Below are 17,500 nucleotides of genomic sequence, written 5' to 3' on the forward strand. Positions count from 1 at the left end.
TATATATAGCAAAATACAACAAAAGCAAATTAATTGTATGTACATTTTTGTTTTTACTTAACACTTGCTTTGGCAATGTAAACGTATGTTTCCCATGCCAATAAAGCCCTTTTTTAATTGAATTTAACTGAATTGAGAAAGAAAGAGAGACAGAGAGAGAGACAGAGAGAGAGAGAAAGAAAGAGAGAGAGAGAGGGAGAGAGACAGAGAGAAAGACAGAGAGAAAGAAAGAGAGACAGAGAGAGAAAGAGAGAGACAGAGAGAGACAGACAGAGAGAAAGAGAGAGACAGACAGAGAGAGACAGAGAGAGACGAGAGAGAGACGAGAGAGAGACGAGACAGAGAGAGAGAGAGAGAGAGAGAGAGAGAGAGAGAGAGACAGAGAGAGAGAAAGACAGAGAGAGACGAGACAGAGAGAGAGAGAGAGACGAGACAGAGAGAGAGAGAGAGAGAGAGAGAGAGAGAGAGAGAGAGAGAGAGAGAAAGGCAGAGAGAGACAGAGAGAGAGAAAGACAGAGAGAGACGAGACAGAGAGAGAGAGAGAGAGAGAGAAGACAGAGAGAGACGATAGAGAGAGAGAGAGAGAGAGAGAGAGAGAGAGAGACAGAGAGAGAGAAAGACAGAGAGAGACGAGACAGAGAGAGAGAGAGAGAGACAGACAGAGAAAGACAGAGAGAGACGAGAGAGAGACGAGAGAGAGAGAGAGAGAGAGAGAGAGAGAGAGAGAGAGAGAGAGAGAGAGAGAGAGAGAGAGAGAGAGAGAGAGAGAGAGAGAGAGAGAGGACCACTCACCTCCCATAGAAGGGGATTCTGGCTTTAGTAGCGTTCTGTTTCAGCTGATCGAAGGCACCTTGGGAAAAGGAAGAAAGAAAGATTTTTAAACTGTAACATTTAAAAAAAAAGACATTTCAGAAAAGATGCAGCAGAAGAAGAAGAAGAAGAAGAAGAAGAAGAAGAAGGAAGTTTACCAGCTCTGAACGTGTCGGCGCAGATCAGACAGGTTTTCCAGCCTTTTCTTTGGTAGTAATACGCCAGCTGAGAGGAAACAGAGAGGAGGGATCAGAGACCAGCAGGGGGCGCTGCAGTCTGCACTCACTACAGCTACCGATCACTTCTTATTGATCCCAGGAACTAAAGGCTCTCTGTCGTTTTCATATCAAGGACCACACAAACCGATCCACATCAAACCACGGACCCATTTAATGAGAAGAAGGCTCTTGATGTTAGGGTAGCAGTGGGAGGTCACAGCCAAGGACTCGCTCAACTACCTCAGCTGTGTTCTAGACGGCCACCTATCAGGGAGAGCATGGCACCAAGGGCACCAAGGTCACCAAGGTCAACCAAAAAATCAGATTTCTGGCTAGAATATCAAGATTTTTGGATAGGAAGGCATTAGAGACATTGGCAGGGGCTCTTGTACAGTGTCATTTTGATTATGCATGCCTTTCCTGGTATACCAGTTAGGGCTGGGCGATATGGACCAAAAATCATATCTCGGCATTTTTAGGCTGAATGGCGATACACGATATATATCTCGGTATTTTCTACAAAGTGGCTAAATGTTCAGTTGTAAGTAGGGCTGGGCGATATGGACAAAATCAAATATCACAATATTTTTGAACAAATACCTTGATATCGATATTGCGGCAATATTGTAGGGATGAATATTGGTGCTTTCACAAAATATTTACACAATATAATTATTTAATGAGATTTTTGATAAATAATCATCAGTAATGTGGATATAATGACTAAGTGGGTAAAGGCAAATAATAGAACAGCTAGAACAGTCTGGTAAGTTCAGAAAATGACATCACTTTACTGTAATGCAGCCTTTAAAACCAGGAAAAGACACTTATGCCATATCACCATATTACCATATCCAAAATCTAAGACGATATCTAGTCTCATATCACGATATCGATATAATATAGATATATTGCCCAGCCCGAATACCAGTGCACCTATGATTTTCAAAAAGAAGTTACAGACATCACAAAACAAATTGGTACGGTTGATGCTTAAACGTCCATCTAGGACGCATCTCCTCCCAGCTCATTCTATCAGCCTCAGACGGCTGAGAGTGGAAGAGAGAGTTTTGCAGAGTGAACTCACAGGATTGTCTATAATGTTGTCCCAAAGTGCAACTACTTTACCCGTATTAGGGAAAACCATAATTACACCACAAGAAGGAGCACAACTGATTTGGTTCCCTTTAGGTTCAAGAGCGGTATGGGGAAGGACACCTTCCTGTACTCAGCTGCCATTTTGTGGAATGGGCTGCCAATGAGCATTAAGATGAGTCACTCTGTACTTAGCTTCAAGTCCTCATTGAAAAAATGGCTGAGTGGCCGTCTGCCCTCTGAAATGAGCAGCATGGAACAGTAGTTACTAGGCTGATGTTGGTACAGCACTTTATCTGCATTGTGTATTGTTATGGTTGTATGGATTAGTTTTGTTGTATGTTGTATATTGTAGGCCTATTGTGATTGGAAGATTTGTGATTGAATATTTATCAGGATGATGTTCCAGGTATTCTTCAAATGATGTATGTTTAGAAGCCGCTGGCTGCCTTTCATGATGCCCCTTCATCACCCTCCACCCCCCCCCCCCCCCCCCACCCACCCACCCCACCCCTCACCCCCCGAAAAAAGGACCACAATGGAAATAAGCCTTTGGGCTTTGTTGTGTTTTTATCCTTTTGATGAGTTCTGTATCTGGGGCTAGAGGGGCCACTTGTATTTTAATGATCAATAAAGAATTTCAATCAATCAAGATTCAAGATTTTGTCCTATGGAATGCCATCTGAGAAGGTTCTTGTTGTTAGATATGACTTGGTACCAGATGTGGGGACTCGAGTCACATGACTTAGACTCTTTCAACTGCTTGAGACTTGACTTGATGCATGGGAGTGGGGGGTGGGGGGGGGGGTGGGGATCTGCCTCACCTTGGAGCAGGTTGTGGTCTTGCCGCTGCCCTGCAGACCAACAAACATGATGACGTTGTTCTTCCCCTTGGTGGGAGTCCAGGCCTTCACACCGGGGTCCACCAGCTGCACACACACACACAGCAGACACACACACACACACAGCAGACACACACACACATGTATGAGTTTAGAGATCTGATCTAAGGATCCAAACAGAAACATTTGAACCAGCAGCAGGAACATTTACCAGTTCTGCCACTGCTGAACCAGTGGAGCTGAAATCCTGGGTGGGGTGTGTTTGTTTGGTGTGTGTGTGTGTGGGTGGGTGGGTGTGTGGGTGTGTGTGTGTGTGTGTGTGTGTGTGTGGGTGGGTGCAGAGGACCTACTCACCTTCACCAGCTCCTTGAACACCGCATGCTGGATCATCCTCCTCTTATTCAGACCGGACGCCATCTCCTCCAGGTCTATGGCAGACCTGCAGGGACAAAAAACAACCAGGAAACTCATTCAGTCAGGAGGACAAACTGCCAGTCCAGAAGCTTCATGTTAAACCAGTCAGATACTGCAGAGCTACAGGTGACAACCAGCCAGACCACAACGACCAGAAGACTAGACCAAGAGGGTCCCAAGGTGTGTGTGTGTGTGTGTGTGTATGTGTGTGTGTGTGTGTGTGTGTGTGTCCACTCACTTGACGTTCTCCCTCAGCTGTTTGACCAGCTTGATGTTGACGTCGGCCTCCAGCAGGGCGGCGCACACTTCCTTCAGCATGGCGTTCAGAACCTGCAGGGGGCGGAGCCTGAGTTACATCATCAGAGAGGGAAACCGCTCTCCGAAAAACAACTTCCTGTCCCCCACGGTCCCCATCAAGCCAACCGTCTGTCCTGTTCCTTCCTAATAAGCAGTGTGTCCCGCCCCAACACACACATCCCATCAAGGAAGTAAACATGACAGTTCATGGTTCTGTAAAGACCCAGGAAGGGGGGGGGATACTTGCAGCGGTTTTCAAAATTTGATTGGATGAAATGTTTGTCTCCGCCCCCTCCTGCAGGACGAGCCAACAGAAATAGAGAGCCTAAGCCCCGCCCCTTCCTCTGTCCACCATGGGACCTTATTTCAGAAAAAATCTGTACGGTAGTCAACGGCGAGAGACAAATAATCGTTTGATCCCGTTTGAATTGTGCCATGAATTACACATATGATGTTTTGTCAATTTAAAAGATAATTTAGCGAGTGAAGAAAGTGTCAGTTTGTGGTAAAACTGTAAAGTAACGTTTAGTTTAGTGTTTCAGGCTCAGTGAACTACATCTCTGTCTCACCGACACCAACATGAAGGAAACATAGGAAACACACAGCATGGCGTTAACGTTAGCCCCCACTGTACTGAAACTATCCTGAAGCAGTTTAAACCCATTCTTCTTCTACCTTCCAGGTTGTGTATAATACTCCTGCTGTCTGAGAGGGACTGAGCTTCAGGCTGTGGGAGCTTGTGGAGAGAGAAAGTGATGATGTCACTTACGCCACTTTTGGGTGTGTCGTCTTTCTAATTACGTATTTTCACAGTCTGATACTTCAACAGTTTTACCACAAACTGACACTTTCTTGACTTAGAAAATTATCTTTTAAATTGACAAAACATCATATGTGTAATTTATGGCACAATTCAAACGGGAACAAACAATTATTTGTCTCTCGCCGTTGACTACCGGACATATTTTATATATTTTTTCTGAAATAAGGTCCCATGATGGACAGCAGAAGGGGCGGGGCTTAGGCTCTCTATGTGCTGTTAACCGGAAAGAGACACTCTGCTCATTTTGATATAATATTTATGGAAATCAACGCTTTTTGTCATTTGTTTGTCCTGTATTGGTGAACAGCTGAACACTAAGTCCAGCAACATAGACAAAAAGGTAAAAAAAAAAGTATTTTAAATGCATAAATAATGTGGAGGACGTCCGGCCTGTCCGTCTCTTCCTGGGTGTTCTGCTCCTGTTTTTTTACCTCCTCATTGATGATGGTGGCGTTGCTGAGCGACCTCAGCGCCGAGGTGATCTTCCTTCCGAGGTCGGCTAACACCATCTTGACGGTCTGAAGGAAACCTGACAGAGACACGACTCAGGTTAAACCGCTGCTGCTGTAGACCTGTGGCACATAGATCTGCACTGCGGGCCTCCTTCAGTCTGTACACTCTCCTGTTTTCACAGATCCGGATCGAGGCCGGATACTGTGGCTGCTGTACGAGCCAAAACCTGCACTGCAGTTTCATGTTCTTAATTCTTTATCTTTGTGAATTATATGTTTTTATACTGAGGAACCAACATATCAGCACTTCACTGCACTGTTCACTAGAGCTGAACGATTCATCGAAAAAAAAAAAAAAATCGAAATCACTATATGAACTTTTGCAATTTCCAAATCTCAGAGTCTGCAGTTAGAGTTTGGTCCAAACTGGATTTGTGAACAAGGAGAATCCAAACCTTCATCAGACTCAAACTCAGTAAATCTGCTCACTCACATCTAGTTTTTAACTAAACCACTTTTCTTTAAACTATTATAAAGTTCTAAAAAATGTATGACGAGAAAAACCTGTGATATGAATTGCAGTTTCAATCGCAATATTCTGTCAAATAATCTGAATTAGATTTTCTTTCAGTATCTTTCAGCTCTACTGTTCTTCAGTGTGTGTTGTGTATGTGACAAACAGCTGGACTACTTTAACATGATGAACTCACGGTGTCAGTGAACCGGCTCTGTGTGTGTGTGTGTGTGTGTGTGTGTGTGTGTGGAGGGGAAAACCCCTGCTGACGGCTGTCTCTGCTTCACCAGCTCAGCTCACAGGTGAAGATGGCAGCTCACTTCCTGTAGAGACGGAAAATAAAACAGATTCACCCAGCAGAGGGTCTGAGGGTCTGACAGCAGCAGGTTCACAGCACACAGCAGTCTAAATAACAGATTAAACCCCAAGACAGTGATTCTCAACCTTTTCCATATCAAGGACCTAATTTAGTCCACATTAGAGCCACAGACCAGAGATTTTGTCTCTCATTTTTCATACACATTCTCACATTTTTATTGTTTTTGATTTTGTCCAGATCAGAACAGTCATTCTTCTACATTATCTAACTGTGTTAACTTCTTGTGAATTAAATAATAGTAGGGCTGCAACTAACAATTATTTTAATTGTCGATTAATCTGTCGATTATTTTCTCGATTAATCGATTAGTTGTTTGGTCTATAAAATGTCAGAAAATGGTGAAAAATGTGGATCAGTGTTTCCCAAAGCCCGAGATGACGTCCTCAAATGTCTTGTTTTGTCCACAACCCAAAGATATTCAGTTTACTGTCATAGAGGAGGAAAGAAACCAGAAAATATTCACATTTAAGAAGCTGGAATCAGAGAATTTTGACTTATTTTTCTTAAAAAATTACTCAAACCGATTGATCGGTTATCAAAATAGTTGGCGATTAATTTAATAGTTGACAACTAATCGATTAATCGTTGCAGCTCTAAATAATAGTGAAGTTTAACAATTCATCAGTTTGCTGGGGACCCCCTGGAATCCCCTCAAGGACCCCTGGTGGTCCCCGGACCCCATGTTGAGAACCGCTGCCCTAAGAGATTCAAAAATGAATTTGTCTACGCAGCAGTGAATGTTCTTAACTTGCATATGGAGGCATTGTTACATTTCTTTATTGTCTTTGACGCTGTCTTGTCTTTTATGGTCTGTTAGTGCTTTTAATCTTGTCTTTTATCCTGTTTATGTATTTCTTTGGAGGCTGAGATGTTTGCTCTGTTCGCCAAACAAATTTCCCCTCGGGGACAATAACGTTTTGGTTGATTGATTGATTGATTGACTGAACTAATCAGCAGGTCATCCGCCTGTCCTGCTGCAGCTAAACTGTTAGCTCAAAATTTAACATCGTAGTCAAAATTCCTCTGGTGTTTCTATAGCTACCAACCGCTCTGCTAACTGCTGTTTACTGCCGTTTACTGGTGTCTTACTGGTGTTTACTGGTGTCTTACTGGTGTTTACTGGTGTCTTACTGGTGTTTACCTGAAGCAGAAAATACTCCCAGTAAACCCAGTACTAGCAGCAACATGTCAGCTGTTTACATCATTTCTTGGTAGCTTAGCTAGCTAGTTTCACGCCTCGCTAACGTTAGCTTAACTTAGCTTCATGTCACCACCAGCCACCATTTAGAGGCTAGCTAACGTTAGCCTAGCTGCTAACTAGCCTAGCGGTTAATTTTCGTCAAACTCGAGTCAGGCCGAAAGAGTCAGTTCGTCCACACGGAGACAGATAGAGTTTCAGACAGCAGTGTTTTACAGATGTAACGTCACCGCTTTGTATTACAGAGAATTAAGTGTATATTCGTTCATCTTACCGATACACTGATGATTTGATTTCACAAACAGCTGGCTGGACCTGAAAAACTCCTGATGAACGTCATCAAATCCTCAGCGACCCGGAAACACAACATATCTGCTTCCGAGGGCTTGTTTACTTCCTCGTAAGGATTCGCTAAAGGTCGTGTGTTTTTTGACAAGCAAGTCAGTGATTCTTCATCTCAATATTCATTTATAACTCATGTGAGAATTCACATAAGATTTAGAAATTAAAATCACTCTGACTGAAAACTTAAAATACGCTGTTTGTTCGTGTTAATCCGCAGATGAATGACAGCTTCAGGCTCCACCTTAAACTCCATACACGTTCCTCTCTCCTGTGGTCAGTGAAGCAGTGAGAAGCTCCTCCAGACAGATTTCTGAGGAAAACTGATCTGCACTATGAATTTTTCAGAAGCTAAAATTGAGATTGAGCTGCTGCTCTCCAGAGTGAATCCTGCTGAGCTCCCCAGGCTGCTGGACTGGATGAGGAACTCAGGTAGAGTCTGCTTTAAGTCAGGTTTATCTCTATAGTCTAACAGAGTCCGGTTTATCTCTATAGTCTAACAGAGTCAGGTTTATCTCTATAGTCTAACAGAGTCAGGTTTATCTCTATAGTCTAACAGAGTCAGGTTTATCTCTATAGTATAACACTTAGAGTCAGGTTTATCTCTATAGTCTAACAGTCAGGTTTATCTCTATACTCTAACAGTTAGAGTCAGGTTTATTTCTATAGTCTAACAGAGTCAGGTTTATCTCTATAGTCTAACAGAGTCAGGTTTATCTCTATAGTCTCACAGTTAGAGTCAGGTTTATCTCTATAGTCTAACAGAGTCAGGTTTATTCTACAGTCTAACAGAGTCAGGTTTATCTCTACAGTCTAACAGTTAGAGTCAGGTTTATCTCTATAGTCTCACGGTTAGTCAGGTTTATCTCTACAGTCTAACAATTAGAATCAGGTTTATCTCTATAGTCTCACAGTTAGTCAGGTTTATCTCTATAGTCTCACGGTTAGTCAGGTTTATCTCTATAGTCTAACAGAGTCAGGTTTATCTCTACAGTCTAACAATTAGAATCAGGTTTATCTCTATAGTCTAACAGTTAGAGTCAGGTTTATCTCTATAGTCTCACAGAGTCAGGTTTATCTCTACAGTCTAACAGAGTCAGGTTTATTTCTACAGTCTAACAATTAGAGTCAGGTTTATTTCTATAGTCTCACAGTTAGAGTCAGGTTTATCTCTACAATCTAACAGAGTCAGGTTTATTTCTATAGTGTAACAGAGTTAGGTTTATCTCTATAGTCTCACAGTTAGAGTCAGGTTTATCTCTACAGTCTCACAGTTAGAGTCAGGTTCATCTCTACAGTCTAACAGTTAGAGTCAGGTTTATCTCTATAGTCTAACAGAGTCAGGGTTATCTCTATAGTCTAACAGAGTCAGGTTTATCTCTATAGTCTCACAGTTAGAGTCAGGTTTATCTCTATAGTCTAACAGTTAGAGTCAGGTTTATCTCTATAGTCTAACAGAGTCAGGTTTATCTCTATAGTCTCACAGTTAGAGTCAGGTTTATCTCTATAGTCTAACAGAGTCAGGTTTATCTCTACAGTCTAACAGTTAGAGTCAGGTTTATCTCTACAGTCTCACAGTTAGAGTCAGGTTTATCTCTACAGTCAGTATAATAACAGTTACAGTGTCCCAAAGCTTCACAACGCCACATTAGGAAACTATAAAGGAAAACGGTGAGATGAAACTTCACCTTCTGCCTCCTCTCACAGAAGAAAAGCTCTTTTCATTGCAGATAGAGCAGAGGTTCTGAAGCTGTGGTTTGGGACCCAACATGGGTCACACTCTGCTGCTGCTGGGTCAACCATGTGAACAGAGTGCTGCTGGGTTTGAATGTCAGGCTGAATTAAACTGAAGTTCACTCATGTTTAGTCTCACAGTGGAGCCGGTCAGTAAATCCTCCTGTAGTTCTGTGTTAGTCAGCTTGTTCCTGCCTGTTAAAGAGACTCCGTTACCCAGAAGCCCCCTGTGCTCTGCCTCCTGCAGACGAGCTGGACGACGTGGTTCTGGACAACAGGAAGGTGATTCTGCAGAACATCTCAGAGGAGCTGAGAGACGCTCTGCCTCTGGAGGCCGTGCTGCCCAGTGAGGCCCGGGCCAGACACCAGGTACTGCAGTACTGATAGTACTGATAGTACTGATACTGCTACTGCAACTACTACTACTGCTACTGCTACTACTACTACTACTGCTATAATTATGTTGACGATGATGATGGTGAAGTTGGTGATGAAGGTGATGTTGATGAAGGTGAAGGTGATGAAGGTGATGAAGGTGAAGGTGATGAAGGTGGTGTTGTTTCAGACTCAGCAGCAGCCTCGGCCGACTCTCCATGTTGATGGTTTCCTGTACGATGAGGATCAGGTTGAGTCTCTGTGTTCAGAGGGGAAGCTGAGCCGAACTTACTGTGTGAGCTGTGGATCCTGCAGGACGGCACCGCTGGGTGGGAAACCAAACGCACCCAACACCCAACACCCAACACCAAACGCACCCAACACCCAACACCAAACGCACCCAACACACCTGACACTTCATCACTGAGATCTGTGGAGTTTTGTTTTCTCAAACCTTTTGTTTGAGTTCTGAAGTTCTCCCTCTCCTCCTCTCCTCTCACCTCCTGTCCTCCCCTCTCCTCTCCTCCACTCCTCTCCTCCTCTCTCCTCCTCTCCCCTCTCCTCCTCTCTCCTCTCCTCCACTCCTCTCCTCTCCTCCTCTCTCCTCTCCTCTCCTCCTCTCCTTTCCTCTCTTCCTCTCTCCTCTCCTCCTCTCCTTTCCTCTCTTCTCCTCTCTCCTCTCCTCTCCTCCTCTCTCCTCTCCTCTCTCCTCTCCTCCTCTCTCCTCTCCTCTCCTCTCTCCTCTCCTCCTCTCCTCCTCTCTCCTCTCCTCTTCTCATCTCCTCTCTCCTCTCCTCTCCTCCAGATTTCATCTCTCACTCGTTCTCCATCTCTGAGCTTCAGTTCCTCTTCCAGAACGTTCTTCCAGATCTGAGCGGCCGGATGCTGCTGGATGTCGGCTCCAGACTGGGAGCCGTGCTGTACGGGGTGAGGACAGTAGAACACAGTGGAACACAGTGGAACACAGTAGAACACAGTGGAACACAGTGGAACACAGTAGAACACAGTGGAACACAGTGGAACACAGTAGAACACAGTGGAACACAGTAGAACACAGTGGAATACAGTGGAATACAGTGGAATACAATAGAATACAGTGGAATACAGTTGAATACAGTAGAATACAGTGGAATACAGTTGAATACAGTAGAATACAGTGGAATACAATAGAATACAGTGGAATACAGTGGAATACAGTGGAATACAGTAGAATACAGTAGAATACAATAGAATACAATAGAATACAGTGGAATACAGTAGAATATAGTAGAATACAGTAGAATACAGTGGAATACAATGGAATACAATGGAATACAGTGGAATACAGTGGAATACAGTAGAATACAATATAATACAGTGGAATACAGTAGAATACAGTAGAATACAATAGAATACAGTAGAATACAGTAGAATACAATAGAATACAGTGGAATACAATGGAATACAGTGGAATACAGTAGAATACAGTAGAATACAGTGGAATACAGTGGAATACAGTAGAATACAGTAGAATACAGTGGAATACAGTAGAATACAGTTGAACACAGTGGAACACAGTGGAACACAGTAGAATACAGTGGAATACAGTGGAATACAGTGGAATACAGTGGAATACAATGGAATACAGTGGAATACAGTGGAATACAGTGGAATACAGTAGAATACAGTAGAATACAATAGAATACAGTTGAATACAGTAGAATACAGTGGAATACAGTTGAATACAGTGGAATACAGTGGAATACAGTGGAATACAGTGGAATACAATGGAATACAGTGGAATACAGTGGAATACAGTGGAATACAGTAGAATACAGTTGAATACAATAGAATACAGTAGAATACAATAGAATACAATAGAATACAGTAGAATACAGTAGAATACAATAGAATACAGTAGAATACAGTGGAATACAATAGAATACAATGGAATACAGTGGAATACAGTAGAATACAATAGAATACAGTGGAATACAGTAGAATACAGTAGAATACAATAGAATACAGTAGAATATAGAATATAATATGATAGATTAGAATACAATACATTACAATACAATACACTAGAATAGAGTTTGATAATTTTTTCGCATGTCATGTTTTAAAATGTTTAATATTTATTCTAATAAAAGTTCTGTGAGTAGAGCTAACCTGTGTGTGTGTGGTGTGTGTGTGTGTGTGTGTGTGTGTGTGTGTGTGTGTGTGTGTGTGTGTGTGTGTGTGTGTGTGTGTGTGTGTGTGTGTGTGTGTGTGTGTGTGTAGGGTTACCTGTACAGCTCGGCGGCCCGGCTGGTCGGAGTGGAGATCAGTGAAGAGTTCGTCAAACTGCAGAACGCTACTGTGGAGAAATACGGGTTCTCCGACCGAGTCCAGGTTCTCTGATCTGACACGAGACCGACTGGTTAACTAGTTATCTGACCAGCTGAGACTAGACTGACTGGGTTAACTAGTTATCTGACCAGCTGAGACTAGACCGACTGGGTTAACTAGTTATCTGACCAGCTGAGACTAGACCGACGGGTTAACTAGTTATCTGACCAGCTGAGACTAGACCGACTGGTTAACTAGTTATCTGACCAGCTGAGACTAGACCGACTGGGTTAACTAGTTATCTGACTTACTGAGACTAGACCGACTGGGTTAACTAGTTATCTGACCATCTGAGACTAGACCGACTGGTTAACTAGTTATCTGACCAGCTGAGACTAGACCGACTGGTTAACTAGTTATCTGACCAGCTGAGACTAGACCGACTGGTTAACTAGTTATCTGACCAGCTGAGACTAGACCGACTGGGTTAACTAGTTATCTGACTTACTGAGACTAGACCGACTGGGTTAACTAGTTATCTGACCAGCTGAGACTAGACCGACTGGGTTAACTAGTTATCTGACTTACTGAGACTAGACCGACTGGTTAACTAGTTATCTGACCAGCTGAGACTAGACCGACTGGTTAACTAGTTATCTGACCAGCTGAGACTAGACCGACTGGTTAACTAGTTATCTGACCAGCTGAGACTAGACCGACTGGGTTAACTAGTTATCTGACTTACTGAGATTAGACTGACTGGGTTAACTAACCAGTTGAGACTAGCAGTAGAGTGACAGTAGAGTCTTAGTCATTTATCAACATTGCGTAGAAAAGGTTCTAAATTCTCTCTTACGAATAAAATTTAGAATGTGCATAAGTACAAAACAATCTGTATTTATCAAACGTGCGTACGCACACGTGTAAGTAACCTGCCTTGATAAATACACACGTTCTAAACCACCATCATGCTCGTGCACAGCCGCTCATTAACATAAATTTACGCCCCCAATTGACCATATATGGTGACAACCTTCCCTTTAAATTCAGCAGGAAACGTCATTGATCTCTCTTCTGAGCTGAACACGGATCAGACAAAGAACGCAGGAGGAAGAATTTACTGATGCAGACACTGAATTATTAAAATTATTAAAAATTGGTAACTGAGGTTGTGGCACCACAAAGTGCTTTCTGGAACACTCCATGGTAGATTGATAAACGAGTGAACACATCCAGCCTGTCAGCAGGTGTGAGCGGCGGCATTAAACAGATTTATCAGCAGAGCAGTGGCAGAAAAAAAAAAGTTTTGACCTGAATCCAAAATAATTCTAGTCAACAACAGGAACATTACTGCAACAGGCGGAGGACAGACTGAGCCCGGCCTGTCTCATGTGGACCGGCCTGTCTCATGTGGACCGGCCTGTCCCATGTGGACCGGCCTGTCCCATGTGGACCGGCCTGTCTCATGTGGACCGGCCTGTCCCATGTGGACCGGCCTGTCTCATGTGGACCGGACACTCCGCACACCGGACTGTGAGAGATGATTTTCATTTGAATATGTTTCTCTCAGCCTGCAGCTCCTCCCTGAAGGAGAAGGGGGGGCAGAGGAACAATAAAACTAAATCTACTGAGTCGCTCCTCATCGCTTTCAGTTAAAAAGTCGGTGCCCAACTCAACTCATCTACTGAAGCCTAAGGAATTTTATATTAATAATTATGCAAATGCCTATTCATTTGATTGTCTGTTCCTGTCGTTCTTGGTGCTGTGTCAGCAGGTCAGAGCTGTGCTTTAATTTACACACGTTCTCAAGCATAAGTACAAATTGATAAATCCGACTCTTTGCTTAGAAATGGTCGTACGCATGGTTTACACACATATTTGTACTTATGCACTCTTGATAAATGAGGGCCCAGGGGCCGGAATCACAAAAGCTTCTTAAGAAAAAAAAAATCTTCTCAAGTGCCATTTTTTTCTTAACTTTAGTCTTATGAAAAAGATAGGAAGAAATGCTCAAATGCTCAGCAACCAATGTTTAAATCTTGTTGCCCTAAATATGTTTTTCCCCAATTGTTTTGTAGATGGAAGCACTTTGGGTTGCCTCCTAGCCATATCTCCTAGCCTCCTAGCCTCGTCTCCTAGCCTGCTAGCCTCATCTCCTAGCCTCCTAGCCTCGTCTCCTAGCCCCCTAGCCTTGTCTCCTAGCCCCCTAGCCTTGTCTCCTAGCCTCAGTGGCAGTAAGCCTAAAGTTTATTAACGAGAATTAATTCAGGCCCTATTTTGAGAAGTTCTTAAGTTGGAAAATTAAAGAAATTCGTAAGAAATGAGACTGTTACTAAGAAAATATTGAGGAATTGCACTTAAGAGCTTATGTCATTTCTTAAGATCTATCTTAAGAACACATTGGTGGATCCGGACCCTGGTTTCTAGTCTGTTTCTAGTCTCCACACAGTCTATTTTCACCCAAACTACAGACGAGTCAGATGTTTCTACAGCGAGTCGCTCTGATGAAAATCAAACAAGATTAAAAACCTGTCAGACACATGAAGCCGTGTCATGTGCTTCGTTACTGAGTAAAGTGCTGCAGCAGAACCAACAGAACCAGCAGAACCAGCAGAACCAGCAGAACCAGCAGAACCAGCAGAACCAGCTGACCAGCGGCTCTCTCTCTGTCCTCAGGTTCTCCATGCAGACGTGTGCAGTCAGGAGGTTCTGCTGCAGAACACTGACGTTCTGGTCATGAACAACGTCTTCGAGTATTTCATGGAACCCAGCGACCAAATAAAGTGAGGAGCCACATCACATACACACACACACACACACACACACACACACTCACACACACACACACACACACACACACACATACACACACACGCTCACACACACACACACACACACACACACACAGTGACAGCTGGTTTCTCCTCAGAGCCTGGAGCTTCATCTTCCATCACTTCAGGAAGAAAGGATCTCTGCTGCTGACCGTCCCCAGTCTGCAGGAGGCGCTGTCCAAGCTGCAGGTAACACACACACACACACACACACACACATCCCATAATACACACACACACACACACACACACACACATCCTATAATACACACACACACACACACACACACACACACACATCCCATAATACACACACACACACACATACATCCCATAATACACACACACACACACATCCCATAATACACACACACACACATCCCATAATACACACACACACATCCCATAATACACACACACACACACATCTCATAATACACACACACACACACACACATCCCATAATACACACACACACACACATCCCATAATACACACACACACACACACATCCCATAATACACACACACACATCCCATAATACACACACACACACACACACACACACACCCCATAATACACACACACACACACCCCATAATACACACACACACACACACACACACACCCCATAATACACACACACACACACACACACACATCCTATAATACACACACATCCCATAATACACACACACACACACACACCCCATAATACACACACACACCCCATAAGACACACACACACACATCCAATAATACACACACACACACACACACACCCCATAATACACACACACACACACACACATCCTATAATACATACACACACACACACACACACACATCCCATAATACACACACACACACACACAAACACACACACCCCATGATACACACACACATACACACACACATCCCATAATACACACACACACACACACACACCCCATAAACACACACACACACCCCATAATACACACACACACACACATCCCATAATACACACACACACACACACACCCCTTAAACACACACACACACCCCATAATACACACACACACTTCCCATAATACACACACACACTTCCCATAATACACACACACACTTCCCATAATACACACACACACTTCCCATAATACACACACACACCCCATAATACACGCACACACTTCCCATAATACACACACACACATCCCATAATACACACACACACTTCCCATAATACACACACATTCAATACTATTTACATGAACAACAACATTAGTTGCTGAACTACATTACCCAGCATGCTTTTAGCTAGCTGGAACGTTCCGTCTCCCGCAGAGGGAACAAGCTGCGGGAGCTAGCTAGCTGAAATGTGTTCAGATCCTCATGAGGCCGGACTCAGACTCCAGTGGATCCAGAATCCAGATCCTGACCGGGTGAAAACCTGCTGAGACAAAGTCTGTTCTGGAAGATTCTACCAAGCAGCCAAACCCTCAGCTGGAGGTTTTGAACCAAACTGGAGCAGAAGCAGTTCCTCTAGAGTAGAGTGAGCACATGTTCAAACCTTTAACCCAGGCCCTTAACCCGGGACCCTTAACCCGGGACCCTTAACCCAGGACCCTTAACCCGGGACCCTTAACCCAGGACCCTTAACCCGGGACCCTTAACCCAGGACCCTTAACCCGGGACCCTTAACCCAGAACCCTTAACCCAGGACCCTTAACCCTGACCCTTAACCCAGAACCCTTAACCCAGAACCCTTAACCCAGGACCCTTAACCCCGAATTCTTAACCCAGAACCCTTAACCCAGAACCCTTAACCCAGGACCCTTAACCCGGGACCCTTAACCCAGAACCCTTAACCCGGGACCCTTAACCCAGAACCCTTAACCCAGAACCCTTAACCCAGGACCCTTAACCCCGAATTCTTAACCCAGAACCCTTAACCCGGGACCCTTAACCCGGGACCCTTAACCCAGAACCCTTAACCCAGGACCCTTAACCCGGGACCCTTAACCCGGGACCCTTAACCCAGGACCCTTAACCCAGGACCCTTAACCCAGAACCCTTAACCCAGAACCCTTAACCCCGAATTCTTAACCCAGAACCCTTAACCCAGAACCCTTAACCCAGGATCCTTAACCCGGGACCCTTAACCCAGAACCCTTAACCCAGGACCCTTAACCCCGAATTCTTAACCCAGAACCCTTAACCCAGAACCCTTAACCCAGGACCCTTAACCCGGGACCCTTAACCCAGAACCCTTAACCCGGGACCCTTAGCCCAGGACCCTTAACCCAGGACCCTTAACCCAGGACCCTTCAGTGTCCCGCAGGTTCATGCACACACACCATAGGCCTTTTCACCAGGATGGGGGAGAATTATTTCAGCTCACCTAGAGACTGCAGCTTCAACACCATGGACGGCCTGGACAGCCTCAGCAAACCAACAATGATGTTTTGTCTCCAAAGATCCACCAAAACAGTTTATCTGAAAACTGTATAATAACTAACCTGACTTGCCAGATGGTTTGTTACACAGAACCATCTGGGAAGTCGTCATTGGAAACTGTTTGGAAAAGGCCAGGCACTTTCAAAAAATACCTGGCAGGTGGTTGGATGAACCATCTGTCTGTCACCGTCTATCCCGGGCTAACTTCAACCAATCAGATCGACGAACCGTATAACCAAACTCTTGCCGAAGCCGGTCGGGAGAAGAGCGAAAACATCTTTTCCATCCAGAAAAGCCTTCAGTGCCGTTCTTTGCTCTTCTTTCAATGAGGAAACACTCTGCAGGTCAGAAGTAACTGATGTCACAGCAGCATGTAAGCTAGCCTCTTTAGGAGCCGCCATGTTGTGGACGAACAGTCGCTTCTCGC

General features: G+C 44.1%; 2 protein-coding genes across 3 annotated transcripts in view; one reads left to right on the forward strand and one right to left on the reverse strand.

Moving 5' to 3' along the window:
• Positions 1-792: 792 nt before the first annotated feature.
• On the reverse strand, positions 793-7,439 carry LOC139639730 (signal recognition particle subunit SRP54-like; the record flags this gene model as incomplete). Its single annotated transcript, XM_071513878.1, has 8 exons — positions 7,317-7,439; positions 5,662-5,788; positions 4,931-5,028; positions 3,618-3,709; positions 3,320-3,404; positions 2,948-3,052; positions 969-1,035; positions 793-850 (listed from the first exon to the last, which is right to left on the reverse strand). Coding segments are annotated over exons 3-8 (485 nt in total), but the record flags the coding sequence as incomplete, so codon positions are not given.
• A 53-nt stretch (positions 7,440-7,492) lies between these two features.
• LOC139639731 (uncharacterized) overlaps positions 7,493-17,500 on the forward strand; it is a 13,348-nt gene continuing 3,340 nt past the window's right edge. For both annotated transcript variants that reach the window (XM_071513880.1, XM_071513879.1), the window contains exons 1-7: positions 7,493-7,816; positions 9,366-9,487; positions 9,684-9,822; positions 10,299-10,420; positions 11,756-11,866; positions 14,480-14,586; positions 14,733-14,823. In XM_071513880.1, coding sequence (XP_071369981.1) covers positions 7,720-7,816; positions 9,366-9,487; positions 9,684-9,822; positions 10,299-10,420; positions 11,756-11,866; positions 14,480-14,586; positions 14,733-14,823 — 789 coding nt within the window. In that variant the 5' untranslated portion in view covers positions 7,493-7,719. The remainder of the gene's footprint in view (positions 7,817-9,365; positions 9,488-9,683; positions 9,823-10,298; positions 10,421-11,755; positions 11,867-14,479; positions 14,587-14,732; positions 14,824-17,500) is intronic.

Source organism: Centroberyx affinis, unplaced genomic scaffold, assembly GCF_046629955.1.
Source record: "Centroberyx affinis isolate AG114_WGS23_722 - 3 ecotype Tasmania unplaced genomic scaffold, CSIRO-AGI_Caff_v1 ptg007598l_1, whole genome shotgun sequence".
NCBI classification, from domain to species: Eukaryota; Metazoa; Chordata; class Actinopteri; order Beryciformes; family Berycidae; genus Centroberyx; species Centroberyx affinis.